This window comes from Neltuma alba, unplaced genomic scaffold, assembly GCF_004799145.2.
Source record: "Neltuma alba isolate B1F8T4 unplaced genomic scaffold, ASM479914v2 tig00011359_pilon, whole genome shotgun sequence".
Lineage (NCBI taxonomy): Eukaryota > Viridiplantae > Streptophyta > Magnoliopsida > Fabales > Fabaceae > Neltuma > Neltuma alba.
Window position 1 is genome coordinate 163,988 of NW_021636056.1, and position 15,327 is coordinate 179,314.

The following is a 15,327-nucleotide window of genomic DNA, read 5'->3' on the forward strand; positions in this document are numbered from 1 at the left end:
AGGTGTAGCGTCGACTTCAAAGAACTGAAGGCAGCGGTATGCCCACCCTCGGAAATCAGTGCCGTCAAACTTCGGGAACTCGACACGGCTCTGTTTGGTCAGAACCGAGTAGGAAGAAGCAGATGTGTGCAGTTCATGAAAAGACCCGAAGTGAGGAACACGAGGAGGAGTAGCAGAGTAAGAACCTTTGTAAAGACCACTAGGTTCGGGCAGGAGTTGCCTACTAGAGGGACAAATGGATGAAATCTTGGTGGACATCTCCTTGATGAGGTCTTCAAGGCGGGATGTCGACTGCTCCAGGTGAGAAGTGGTGAGACGAAGATCATCGATCGATTGAGAGTTCTGCTCCAGACGAGTCGTAACAGAGGCGATGGAAGCTTGGTGCAGCTCTAAGCGGTGTTCTAAATCCCCAATGCGCTCAGAAGATCGAGTGTCCGACGGTGGCGCCATTGGCCGGACAGAGGCTCTGATACCTTAATGTTACCAGAAAGAGAGAAAATGACAGAGTACATTCATTCGAAAAATTGGAAATAACGATAGGTACAGCATATAACCCCTTTTCCCTGGCCACATCATCAATCACACTCTCTCTCTTCTAACTAACTCTCAGGTAGTGCACCCCTGAACCAGTATTATTTACCGTAGTACCCTCTATAGGACTTATCACATATCAACTATTTTTGAAGAGATGGTCAAAAATGATTACAAAGCCAAATTGAAGTGGTTGACTTCATAAAGAAGGTACTCTTCGATTCATCTTTATGTTCTTCACCTGCAATCTCTTTTGTTTTCCTATTTGACAGAAACTTTTTATATGTTTTTTCTCTTTTAATTTGACTGATTCTATAGATTTTGTTCACTAGACTGAGGAAGTTACACAGGAAGTCAACTCATGGGTTGAAAATGCAACTGGACTTATACGGGAGATTCTTCTATCAGGTTCCTTAGATCAAGACACAAAGCTAGTTTTTGCCAATGAATGCTCCATGTTTCAAAGGAGCATGGGATCAAAAGTTTCATCCAACCATGACCAGATCTTTCGAGAATTATAAAGTACTCACCATTCCTTTCCAAAGCGGCAGCAATCCTTTGAAATTTGCCATGCATTTCTTTCTTCCACATAAGAAGGAGGGCTTACCAAATCTAATTCACACTTTAAACTCAAACCCCACATTTTTAAACCAAAAATTTGAAATCTGGAGAGAGGATATTCCTGAATTTTGGATCCCAAGATTTAAATTTTCCTTCAACTTGGAAGCCACAGAGGGTATGAAAGAATTAGGACTAACTTTGCCCTTCACTCCTAGAGAGCTAACAGAAGTATCAGATTCTTCTTCCAGTCATGAACTTTATGTTTCAAATATTCTGCAAAAGGCAGTTGTTGAAGGCAATGAAGAAGGAACAGAAGCTGCGGCAAGCACAGTTGCTGTTGCTCAACTTGAATGTGCCAGATGGCCTATTCCAAGCTTTGTGGCTGACCATCCCTTCATGTTCATGATATGGGAAGAGACTTCCATGGCAGTGTACTTCATCGGAGCAGTGCTTAACCCATTCTTGGCTTCTTGAGTGTGGCGGCATAATGATACCATTGGTGACAAGGATTAGCAGCCTGTTTCATCATCTATATGCTTGAATTGTTCAAAACTCCTTATGATAACCTAGTAAGGTTATGCGTATTTCTTTCTTCCATAGACAAAGATTACATGCAGTCGCTCATATCCTTATTGTGCAGTTATCTAATCAACAAATGACGTGTAACTTTTTTCCAAATCAACAACCATCTTTATATTATTTAACTCCGTTAAGATGAGACTAAGGTTGCCTTTGGTAGAAGGTATTGAAAACGAGGGATTAGGATTGAGATTACAATTAAGAAAATCTATTAAAAAGGTGTTTAGTATAAAAGATTACTTGTTATATGGGATTAGCCAGACTCATGTATGTGGGATTAGAGAATACCATGGGGGGAAGTGGCATTCTTCAATCTCACCTTTATAGGTTTACTTAATCCCATATAATAAGCGATTACTCATGCTAAATATTATTTTAATTATTTTTTTTAATTGCAATCTCAATCTCAATCCCTCATTTTCAATGCTTCATACCAAACGGAACCTAAGGTCCCAAAAAAGAAAGCTTCTACTCTCCATCTTGATTGCCAATAACTAGTAATTTGCCCTACTGATAATTTTGTGTGTGTGTGTGTCTCCCTAGGTAATTATCTTACCACCATTTCCCCAAAGAATTCAACAGCGCCCCCCCCCCCCCCCCCAAAAAAAAAAAACTATAAAACTAAGGTGAGAACTCCCAAGTATTACGAAGTGGATGATGAAATTGCAGAGTGCTGAGTTGAAGAAGACTTGAGCAAAACTAACAATAGCAAGCTGTCATCCGCCTAATGGTTGTCATATATTGAAGCAAAACTAACAATAGCTAGCGGTCAAAGTAATTCTCCAAAGAGTTCTAAGCTTTTTGTTTATTTTAGTTTCTTTCATTTCAATTCCTCCATATTAGTTGAGACTGGTTCACGTGGTTAGATGGCTGAACATGGAATCCATCGTAGCCTTGCAACCCTTTTTTTTTTTTTTTCCCTGCCTCTTTCTTTCCAGCTTCGACTAACCCTACTCAACTAATGAAGCACATCCTAATAAGCGCATTGTATATATAAATGCTGTTCCATCGTCCATAGCCCAAAACGAAAAAAAGAAAGGAAAAGGTACACAAAATGCTGCCGGGTTAGTGATAAAACTTGATTTTGTAATAGAAAGCTTAATACCAGTAAACTAAAATTTAAAAAGTAAAATATCATTGGTCTCTAAAAGATGGTGAGCGAAAAAATACTATGTAACTTAAAAAACAGTTATTTTGACACTTCCCACTGATAATGCCTACAACGACAGATATTTTAAGACAATCATAAATAACATACAAGGTGATCATGTAGGCGCAGCTAGTAAAACTACATACAGGATCAGCCGCAAAGGTTTCATTTGATGCCACTATAGCAATAGTGGGTCGCTGATCGGCATCATCGTCCATCTTCCATACCACCAACCAACCCTGCAACCATAAAAAAGGATATAGAACAGTAGTTGCACTTATGATCCTGATTTTTCCCAATAGCCAAAATAAAGATAAAAGGAAGGGGATTCATTAAAGTGTTTGTACTTTGCAGTTTTGTGTGAGCTATCAATACTATACAAATAATTATTGTTTCATGAATATATCCTCAATCGAATCAGATCAGAAATGTGTGTGTTATTCCAGAGAAACTCGAAGATTCTAAAACTATTGTAGGGTTACTTTTGACACTCAAACTTGAGAAGCCAAGAGTACCAACCATGTATTATTGCAATGTCTCTTAATGGTTCAAATCACTGACTAGTAACCATATTGAAAAGGCCAAGTAACCTGTACAATTATAGTGATCGGAGATGCAACTTTCTTTGGTTCTGAAGCTGAAGCAACAAGCTTGCATCAGCAATTGAAGCAAAGAAATGCATTAAAAAAATCAGCATTGAAAGAAAAGAAAATTACCACTGGCCGTTTGGCCAAGTGTTGTGTGTGTGTGTGGGGTGTGTGTGTTGCGGGTTTGATCCCGCCCCTTTTAACCAAAAAAAGAAAGAAAAGAAAAGAAAATTAGCAACCGTAAAATCAACAAATAGAAACATAATCCAACCAAATAAAACAGATAGTATTCAGAGGAGCAAGATATAGTAGCAATGATACAATCAATAATTCCATGTGCTATATAGCGCATGGAGAACAATGAATGAAGTCATAAAAATCCATCTTACTTGACCTGACTAACTTTACAAGATTTGATTCAAACAAAAAAAGCTCTATTTGTACATTTATACTCGCCCGTCAAGTTCAAACAGCAGGTTGACCAGGCATCATTCTTCTTAACATCAGTTAACAACGCACAATTAATGATCATAAACAGGGTACCATAACACGTTGCAACCTCAAAAAGTTACAGTTACACCATGGTCAGAAAGACATGACAACGCTACAGTAAGGGGGAAACAATAGAGTAATCATGTTCTTAGCCTCACATGAAAAGGAAGCCATGCATAATATGAAAATGAGAAGGGTTAGCTGCAAGCTCTATTATCTCACGAATTTGAGATGCACACAAAGAAGTGAATAAAATCTTATCACCATGAATATTGTTACAAGGCATTTACAAGACGAGTTCTAGATGCGGCTCAGCTTGTGGAAGATTCAAAAATGATGAATGTAAACTATTGTACTGAGCAACAGCAAAACTTGTATTTCAATCACTTGAGCCTTCCTTATTTTCTGGAAATACAAATTGTAGGTCTTCATTGTCTCTATAGACTTGCACAAGAACAGCAGCCTTGTAGACCAGCATCCCAAAAATGGCTGGCACAATCTAGATTGAAAAAGAAAATTTATTTATTATAACTGACCAAATACCACGGCCAATGTGTTCTGACTTCAGAAGAACACCTCAGTACCATATTTCCAAAGTTTACCTGAAAATCAAAGAAGTCATCCGCGATATACTGATGAGACAGAACCCAAAGTCCAAAAATTGCTGCTGGGATCACAAGTCTTGGAGATGAAAGCGAAATGCCAATTCCCTTGATTGATCTCTCCAATGAATCCTGGAGGTCCTCACTTCTTATGCCAATTCTGGTTACAATGAAAACGCTTATTTAATCAAAATAAAGGGCTTAATGAATGCCAACATCATACGATGTTTAAATAGCATAACTAAATCAAAGGAAAGTTTCCAGTTTTACTTCTTTGACTTCTTTTTCATGAAAATTTGAGGAACATCTTCACTGGATAGGTTGTCTGCATGTCGATACAAGAGCTGAAGGTACAAGCAACTGCATTGAAAATGATAGCAGTCAAATGCCATTATAAGCAGCAGCAGTAGGTAGTTTCTTAGTTTCATTTATTCTCTCTCTGTCTATCTCACACACATGGTCACAGTCTCAGTATATTATCCTTCCTTCTGGATCAATTCCGAGGAGGCAGAACCACAAAGAACCACCTTCCATTACCTGAGAAAGGGCAACAATCATGATGATAATATTAACCAGCCAATCCATTTGGACAAGTTACTTTTTCTTGACCGCAAAAGATTTTAACAGCTTTTTTTTGTGATCTCAGATGGGAAAAACAACAAGATCTGGAAGGACAAGCCAAAAGGTACAAACAGCCAAAAACAATTGGCTTCGTTTTTCAGAAGGATAGAAGAAGGTCCAACTCTCAAGAGTTTTCTATGAGGCAAGCCCAATTCTTTAGAAGCATTTTCAAGTTCAAGGCTGACTGCTTTAGCTCATCAACCGCAGCTTTGATAAGACAATTTTAACCTACTAAAATTCAACAACAAACCTGCAAAGGACTCCAATGGCATAACTTACAGCAGCCTGCACATTCAATGGAAAGATCATCATATCAGCCAAACACGACATGCTCCAAAAGGCTGATTTTTAAGAAGAAATGGTTTGAAACCTCCAACATGGAGCCTGGAGTCCATTTATAATCAATCTTATTGTGACCTAATAAAACACAACCAAGTAATAGACGTAGTTTGCTATTGTTTTTGCATTCTATATTAGGCATCTAGGCTGATGAAACATGCCACACTAGGATAATAAAACACTAACCTGTACAGACAAAGTTACCAAGCAATATCCACTACATGCCACTCCAATGCCCAAAGATAGAAGCAGTATTTCCCTCTTGAGCTATAATGAAAACAATAAAGATTCAGCATTTTACACAAACATGAACAAGTAAGATTTTCTCCCTTCCTGAGTCTCACTGAACAATTATAATAAATTAAAGCCTGCAAGACTTGGGGTGTGATAAGTGAAAACACTGATTTTACTAACTAAAGCTAAAAAATAACATACTGAGTTCAAGTGTCATACAGATTCGTATTGAAGAATGTTTAGTTTCTTCCGTCTTTCACTGCTCTCCTGCAGTGCCTGTCAATGTACAACGGAAAATGTCAAACATTGTCTTTTTCTTAGGCTAAGGAGATCTGAACTTAAATTTTAAAAAATGAAAACAAAAAACTGATTCAATTATTGCAACATAACATTTTGACAGCCAATTTCCCTCCATCTATTAATCAACAACGGAAGTTCATTAAAAAATAAATAAATATGTAAGTAAAATAAAAATTCCCAACATTTAAAAATGAACAAGTATAACCATACCTTGGCAACTGCCTTTTTATTCATTGGTGCAGTATTGTCGCCTAAGATCCACTCTTGGGTTCTTGAGAGCTTCAAAAAGCCATCATCATCATCACCCTCCATTATCTACATATATTAGAAACTCTAAATATGTAATTGAATAGCTTGATTGGTCAAAGCATACACAAGTACACTTTCAGTTGGATCAAATGAGGGGCAAATAATTGTTGAGACAAGAACACTTAATAGAATTTGTAACATTAATTAGCATTTTGAAATTTGACAAGGACAAAGCAACATTGAAATCAGAAATAAATTAACTTCAGGACAGAAATTAAGTAACAGGAGTCTACTGTACCTGCTCGGTTTCTTGAGAATTGTTGGTTTGCTCACTGCTATTAGAGTCAATAGAACTTCTGAACTTCCTTTGCCACAATAAATCAGAAGCTCTTGATATAAAATCACCGTTCGATTCTCTCTCTTTGAAAAAAATTTGTAATACATCTTCGTCCACATCACTCACTAAAAATAAAGAAAATCAAACTATTAGCATTTAGCATAAGGAGGAAGAGGCAGGCATGAAAGGAGACTGCTGGCAACTATTCATATGCTGAAAGGACAAAAACTATTATGGAAGAATAGACGCTGCAATTGATGCAAGGTATAATGTGATTCAGATGTTTGACAAATAACAGAAACCAATTTGCGAAGCATCCCTTTCATTACTTCAAAAGATCAAAATTTCAACGACACAAGCAATTTTAAGTTGTTTCACTAACACAAGAAAGTTAATTGTAACTTGAGATTACGTTTCTCCCAACAACACCGCCACTCTTGAGCAAGAATCATAAGCTGTTCTGGTAATTAGTAGTATTTTAGCAGTTAACATTACGAGTTTATTAGTTAGTCAGAATGACAGAGTTACCGGCAATTATGAATAACTAACTGACATGGGTTCTGCAGACCATAATCATGGTCTACTACAAATAAGAGTAAGCCCCGTGATGTGAAGGTTGTTGAATGATAGGTTCGTTTTATTGATATTCTACCTTCATCCCAGGTGCATGAGAATCTTAAGAATATCTAATTAAACAAAAGAAGGGGAAATATTTCGTAACACAGTTCAATTCTGGAGTTAATATGAAATTTTCGATGTCTAACCTTCCCCCCATCCCTTTCCCCATCAAGTAAAGTTTCAGCTTTCTCACTAGCACTATATAAAAACCTGACGAGCACATGAAATTTAAGGTTCAAAAACTGATAGGCCACTCGCATTGCAACCGAAGAAAAGAAAAACAAAGAGAAATGCCAACCTGAAGAAGGACCAGCTCTTGAAACTGAAACCAGTGAACTACTCCTGGAGAAAGACGCACTTCGGACGGGAATTCTTGGGAGCTGAACAGTACGGTAAAAGGTTAGGCATCCAATCTTTGAAAGAGAATCCATGGCAAGAATGCAACTAGCAAGCCAATTTGAGTAATATGGCTAATTGTTCATCCAATTCCGATTTCTCGTCTCGACCCTCCCAACAGAAGTGAACGGTCCGCATTATGATTTTATCTGTTCTTTCTTACGTCTAATCATTCTTTATTATTGTGGGAAAATGACATTTACGGACCCTGTTAGTCTTTAATTACATTGATGAACCCTTGTTTTCCGACATTCCGGAAAAGACCACACTTGGATGAAATTAAAACTGGTAAAAATATGTGGACATAAATGCCCTTGACCAAGGCCAGCCAGCGGCCGCCTGGTCCGATTGTTGGAGGACCTGCAGCAACGGTCAATTTTTCTTTTTGGTCATTAAAAAAAACCCTTAAAAATATGAAATAACAAAATGAATACTTGAATAAATAAAATTTATATAGAGACGGAATCTTAAATTACAATTATGAAATGATAACCAAAAGACCAAAATACCCTCATCTATTAAAAAACCAACCCTCATCCTCCCCTTCTTTCTCCTCCTTTTCTTCCTCTCCTCTGAAAAGCAATTGAACTCAGCTCTTCACTTTCTCCCTGTCACAACTTATCCAGTCCCCTATCTTTCCTCCCTCTAGCTCGTCAATCTGAGCTATGAAGAAGATTCAAAACCAGGTGAACGGCCTCCCTCTTCTCCAAAACCAGGTTCTAAGCAATCTTGAGACCACTATGTGAAGAAACAAAATGTGATAGTCGTACAGGAGTGGGTTTTTATTGTATACTTGTATGATGCATTCGTATTTGATTTGAGTTGCTTCTTCCAAAATGCTTTCTGGTATAATGATTATGATCGAAAATAATGAAATCAGAAGGCAGTTTAATAACTCTTTCGAATAGGAAGTTGTTTGTTTGTTTTGTGAAACAAAAAGAACTTTTCAAGTCCATCCGAATAGCTGCATTATATCATGCGTGGCTTCAAGTATAATATGCCATACCTCCTGATGAGCCATGTTAATGAACGAGCAAGTTCAAGATCTTGACTGAGGTAGTCTTGTTGCCAATGGAGTTCATTAAGAGATCGGGTCTATACTCTTGTTGCCAATATAGTTTATTAACAGCTAGGGCCCATTGAATAGCTCAAATGATTGATGATCATCTACAGACTACGTCATTGGTCATAGTGGACGGAATTGTGGCAATGCTGGTATTTTGTTATCGGCTATAAGAATGTTATTATTTGTCAATGAAGATTTTTTATTTGATGTATTTGTTATATGTAATATTTATGTTGTCATTTGTTAAACTCAACTTGTTGTTTGGAATAGTTAAGTTGTTATCTAATATATTTAACTTATTATTTACTATTATTTTTATATTTTACTGTTAAATGACAAGAGTAGTAAGCCAAATAACAAGGTTAGTAAGCGAAATTACAAGGTTGTGACTGTGTTTCTAATAAAATTAAGTTTCATGAGAAGTTGCCATTATTTCCACACTTTATTGTCAAATGACAATAGCAGTAAGCCAAATCACAAGAGTAATAAGCCGAATAACAATTTTGTGATTGGAATTCTCATGAAATTAAGTCTAATTAAAAAATCATCATCATTTTCATATTTCATTATCAAATGATAACAGCGGTAAGTTAAATGACAAGAGTGTTAAGTTAAATAACAATTCTGCGATTTGGTTTCTCATATAATAAAGTTTCATGAAAAGTGGACATTGTTTTCGTATTTCACTATCAAATGATAATAGCGGTAAGCCAAAAGATAAGAGTAGTAAGCTAAATAACAATTTTGTAATTGGGATTTCATAAAATTAAGTTTAATAAAAAATTGTCATTATTTCCATATTTCATTGTCAAATTAGAAAAGCGGTAAGCCAAATGACAAAAGTGGTAAATCAAATAACAATTATGTAATTGGATTTCTCATAAAATTAAGTTTAATTAAAAGTTACCATTATATCCATATTTCATTATCAAATGACAAGATTGGTAAGTCAAATGACAAGAGTGGTAAGTGAAATAACAATTCTATGATAAGGTTTCTCATGAAATTAAATTTTATGAAAAATTGTCATTATTTTCACAATTTACTGTTAAATGACAAGAGCGGTAAACCTAATGATAAAAACGGTGAGTGAAATAACAAGTTTAGTAAATGAAATTACAAGCATGTGATTGGGTTTTTAATAAAATTAAGTTTCATAGAAAGTTGCCATTATTTCCAGTTTTCACTATCAAATGACAAAAGTTGTAAGCCGAATAATAAATTTGGTAAGCAAAATAACAAGTCTGTAACTAGGTTTCTCATTAACTTTAGAATACTAAACAGATATACATTGTTACCATTTAGAACTGATAAATACAAAATGTTAATATTGTTCTGCTCATAAAGAAAAGACCAACATTTCCATATCATCATATCATATTATTACCATCATAGTAACAAATCTTTTATTACAATACTACCAAGCAAAATTACAACAATAATAAACCAAATAATAAAAAATCAGATGTACTTTAACCGCAACTAGTTTCTGTAATTAGCCATTCAAATTCGAAGGACTAGTAGAAAATCAAGTTTGAAAAATACTATGAAGTTAGCAACAAAAGATGGCACACTCTTCGCCACTACTTTTTGGTCCATAGGGTAGTGCGGCATCTCCATAGTTGCCCGTTTAATGTCCACAATGCCACGAGCAGGTGAGAGAAATAGAAGAGGTCAATTCAAGAGAAAATCCCCACCATAGAGTGTTCTCATATCATTAGAAATTTGACAGAGATGAAGACATGAAGTGGGAAGGGGGTGGGAACAAAGAAGTGGGATAGGGAGAGATGGGGGTGGAGATGAAGAAGGTGGGTTGGGGAAGAAGGAAAAAGAAGAGGAGGGAGAGGGAGAGGAAGAGGAAAGAGAAGGAGGAAGAAAGGGAGACGAAGGGAAGGAGGAAAGAGGGGAAGGAAAAGAAGTAGAAAGGAAAGGTATTTTGGTATTTTCTCCATTATTTTATAATTACAATTTAGACCTAGCTTAAAATAGGCAAAAAAATTTTAAGTGAGTTTAGTGTTTTGCATGAATGGACTTAGGCAAATTTCATCTTATATATTTTCACTGATTTTATTTTCAATTTCTAAGATGCAACCCCATGTTCTGAAAGCATAAAATACCATTAATTATTACTGAAACGCAAATTAAAAAAAATGTGTTCTTTTATTTTTATTATAAGAGCCTTCTCTACTGTCAATCAATAGGAATGATTTTTAAAAATTATAAATTTAAAGAATAAATTAAATTAAAATTTTATGGTTAAGATCAAAACAAACCTTACATGATCCGTATAATTCATTTACAACCGCCTTGTGCGTTGCCAAGGCATCCTTAACCAAAGTACGAGGAAAAAAATTGACGCCAAGAATAAGAAAAAATTAGCAACATCTGATACTTGTTAAGAATTTCCATGAGCCCAAAACCGTGATCTGAACTAAACCTTGAAAATGCTACAAATCTCCAAAATATCACCAGACAAATATTCATCTCTAAATTGGATCAATAGCTTAAAAACTGGTGCTCGGTGATAGCCTCCTCTCATATCTTTTTTTAATCACTATGGCCCGGTAGTATTGACTCCTGTTCTTTGAGACTTTGAGCAGTATCTAGATAGTATTGTGCCCGGTTAAAAATGTGACTCAAGGCTCAAGCTTTGGTCAAGTTTTGACTGGTCATTAAAGCGTTGACCATCTTTCTTCTTGTTTGATCAGTTTAAGATGTTACTACCTTTAATCATAAATATAAGAGTTAGTTGACTAATTTAAGTAAATTAAGAAAATAAGTTAAGTTAGTTATTTATAATAGATAAGGGTTGTCTTTCTTAAAATATCCTTACTAATCAAATGTGTTAGTTAGAACTAGTATTATTAAAAGAACTACCTTAGAAAAAAGTAGATAAATATGATAGATAAAATAAATTGAGATCTTATATTTAAGATCAAAATAAAAATCAAACAAAATTTTATATTAAAAAACGGAAGTAGTATTTAGTTAGTATCTATGTTACGTTGTTGTAATGTGCTTGTATTTTTAGACTTTAAGCCTCTAGCTTGATCCTCATCCAAGATCAATCAGTGATTTTGTACGTGTTGTTTATCATTTTTTTTATTAAATAAATTAATTGAATTTTTATTTGAAAAAATTGGATCAATAGCGAGATCAAAAAGCAAAAGCAGAGTAGCGATACATAAAAAGCCCAAACGAACAGTTGGCAAAAAATTAAAAAGAATCCATAATGAAACCCATAAAAATATAATCCTCCCTTCATACATAAAAAGGATGTATCGATTTACTTAAAATATTTTATTTGGTCATTTGCATTGAAAATTACCCCATATAGATCGAAACCAACGTTTAGTAGTAGATGCAATTTATAGTGGTAGTTTGAGGAAAACAATTATAAATTTAGAAGAAGTGAATTGAAATTTCATATTTAGAACCAAAATAAATTATTGAATTGGTTTTTTATATTTAGAACTAAATAGAGCAGGTATGTGTTGAGGATAGTGTTTTGTGATTTGAGTTCACTTGTGTCATTTTAATTGGAAATATTTAGGAAATTGGGTGACGTGAGAAATGATTGCACAATTAATTGTTTGTATAAATTAGCCTAGAGTTTGTTATGAATATTATCAAATGTGGATGTATATCTTCTCTTCTTCTTTAACTTCATCAACTCCCACTACTTCTATTAAGCATTAATCTTCTACTATTCCATTATGTCTTTAATCTTGTAACTTAACCCCACTTCACATTCATGTGGTTTATTGTTCACTATCTATTATTTAAGTAATAGTGTAACTTATATATAAGACTATGCCTATAAATAGGGTATGTCGTTGTATTGTGATGCAAGTGAAGCAAATGAAGAAATACAATATTATTCTCTCATTTTCTTGTCTACATCTCTTCTCCAATATACTTTCTTTGTTGGTTAATTTCATAGCACGTTATCAGCACGATATTCTAGCATCTGAGTTCATGGCTTCTAGTTGGTACAGGTTGATGTTTTGTTCGTTAAACAAAGATAGTTTGATCCGAATAGTTTGATAAAATTTCTCCAATTTATTTAGAGAAAATGGTGGTTTTGCATATTAACCTTATTGATTCATTAATAGCGGAATATTTTAGTTATCGTATTGAGATATGAAAATTTTTGTTTTTATTTATTACTTTTCTTATATTTTCATAATTCTACTATGTTTCTACTGATTGATTTGCTATGAGGTTTATTTTTATCAATGATATTATTATATATGATTATCATCTCCAATATTAATTAATTATTGTCTTAGAAAGTAAAATGTTAAACATATAAATAAATGGCTAATAGCCATTATACTCTTAATTTTGTGATTAGATGGCCAGAAGCCACATCACGTTTTGATGATTATTTGATAAAAGACCATCTTGTGGTAGTAACAAATAGCATGGCAAGATTGTCATAATTTGATAATCTATATTAAAGTCCTGAAGATTGATGGTTTAAAAATTAAATGATACAAAAGAACTTCATAGTTCTAAAAATTTTGTTAATAGTCCAAAGACTAATATTTGAGAAAATTGATGGTATGCTATTGAAAGTAAGGAATATATCCATAAGAGTAATAAAGAATATGATAACATTATATCAGTGGAACTGATAATTAAAAAGGCAATAATCTTACGGCTTGACTATTGAATCATAACAAAAGAATTACTAATAGTCCTATGATCAATATGATAAAATTATGAACAAATATTATAATATGATTAGAAATCATATAGACAAATATGTATCAATTCATTGAAAAGAAAATGTTAAAAAAATGGTTGTGGAATCAAAAAGACCATGTGATATTATGAAAATATCGAAGCTAATTCTAATGCCTGAAGACAATAAGTTGTGAAGAAAGATAGATGCCCAAGGTATATATAAAAATAGAAAACGTATAAGTATACGCCTGGAAGGCTATATGTATAATGTTTAATTTTTATCGGTTTTTAAATTTATTGTAATTTGTGAGAAACAAATTGTTATAAAAATTTGATATTGTGATATTGATAAGTATGTGATATAAAACTAAATAGATCAAATAGACCCAAAAGTTACTAGTTATATTTTGTTGATTTATATCTTACTCATATAATCTGATTCAATATTAGTTTTGAATATTTTAAATGTCTATAGTACCTTGATTAATATTGAGAAGTTTTGAACGTTAAGTCTTATTTGTACTTTATTTTTTAAATGTTCATCTTAAATGTTCTTTATCATTTTTGTGTGTCCTCTATGTGTATTGCAAGTTAAATTTGTGATACTCATAATTATTTGTTACTATGTTAATGATATATTAAAATAGAGTTGTCTTTCATATTCCTCTTAAATTATATAGTTCCTAAAGAACTAGATGTAATAGTATTAATATAGTTCCAGAAGAACTAATACTGATTTTTCTTTATGAGCAGACAAAGTATTGATTAGGGGTGTTCAATTTGTCTCGTCCCCGTCCCGGTCCTGGTGAGTTCGGGACGGGACGGGACGAAAAAAATTTCAGGATAGGACAGGACAATAACCGGGACGGGACACAGGATAGGATCGTCTCGTCCCGGGATTTTTTTTCTTTTAAAAATTATTTATTAATAATTATTATTAGATTATTTAATTTACTTATTAATAATAACTCTTATTTTTATGGTGATTGTAGCTCTTAAATTGTAATATTATCTCAACAAAATCTCCTTCCTCAATAAAATAATCCATAAAGTCATTATAGTGTTTTTTTTATGGTTTTTTTTACAGTATTATTTTTACATCTTTTTTATGCTATATAATTGAGCTTTTTACATAATATTTTTTTAATAATGTTTTTATCTTTATAAGTCCAATAAAAAATAAGTATTATAACATTAAAAAATTCATATAAAAAATTATAGTATTTTTTTTTTTAAAAAAAAAGGGGAAGCGGGATGGGACGAGACGGGACACGGGACAAAATCCCTATCCCGTCCCGTCCCGTGAACACCCCTAGTATTGATAGTGAAAAATATGACCCATAGATCTACATCATAGCTTTCGTTCTCTAAAGAGAGTAAATATTATAGTACAATTGGATTAAAGTCCATAGCTATATATGAACTAAAAAGTATTTGGGCTTCTAAGCAAAAGACAGGTGATTGGCTTTAACCTATTATATGCTAGCAACTGTTTATGAAATATATAAATAAAGGAATCATGTTTGAATGACTCAATTTTGAGGGGGAGACTATTGGAATATAAGTATGAGTTGATATTGGATATATTTTTCATATCAATTTCATAAATAGATATCATCAATCATATATTATATTGAAAAGTTTATTATTGGTAACAAAACATAGTACAGTAAACCAGAAGTTTACTGATATAATTAGATTTATTGTTGGCATGACTTGTTTGACCATCTTGAACTATGTGATACAACAAATTATTGAAGAATATATATTGATATTCATTAAAGAACCAGAAGATTCTTCCGAATAGACAACATTTTTAAGAATTCGTATGTACTGCTTGTTCTAAAAAAAATTGATTATAAAATATCACAAGTTATGTTTTGTTTTCGAATGGATCACTATATTTCTGGATATATATATATATATATGGACCCATTTAGAAGCACATAAGCCACACAAGTATTCAATATTTG

General features: G+C 33.6%; 1 protein-coding gene across 2 annotated transcripts; it reads right to left on the reverse strand.

Moving 5' to 3' along the window:
* Positions 1 to 4,013: 4,013 nt before the first annotated feature.
* Positions 4,014 to 7,738, reverse strand: LOC114712401 (uncharacterized). 2 transcript variants are annotated; one of them, XM_028896929.1, is made up of 9 exons: positions 7,499 to 7,738; positions 6,544 to 6,707; positions 6,207 to 6,275; positions 5,916 to 5,972; positions 5,649 to 5,729; positions 5,374 to 5,408; positions 4,773 to 4,862; positions 4,503 to 4,662; positions 4,014 to 4,399 (listed from the first exon to the last, which is right to left on the reverse strand). In XM_028896929.1, the coding sequence occupies exons 1-9, from the start codon at positions 7,629 to 7,631 to the stop codon at positions 4,280 to 4,282; spliced, it is 909 nt and encodes a 302-aa protein (XP_028752762.1). In that variant the 5' UTR covers positions 7,632 to 7,738; the 3' UTR covers positions 4,014 to 4,279. The 2 variants fall into 2 exon arrangements, with proteins under 2 accessions (XP_028752762.1, XP_028752761.1); XM_028896928.1 differs by having other exon boundaries at positions 6,207 to 6,311; positions 7,499 to 7,736.
* Positions 7,739 to 15,327: the final 7,589 nt, after the last annotated feature.

What these genes read in the sequence shown, in the direction of transcription:
- LOC114712401 (XM_028896928.1), bottom strand. Translation starts at nt 7,631, where the DNA reads ATGGATTCTCTTTCAAAGATTGGATGCCTAACCTTTTACCGTACTGTT. An exon ending in ATAAAAAGGCAGTTGCCAAG is followed by an intron (nt 5,973 to 6,206) that starts GTATGGTTATAC and finishes GTACATTGACAG; the next exon opens with GCACTGCAGGAGAGCAGTGA. An exon ending in ACATTCTTCAATACGAATCT is followed by an intron (nt 5,730 to 5,915) that starts GTATGACACTTG and finishes TTTTCATTATAG; the next exon opens with CTCAAGAGGGAAATACTGCT.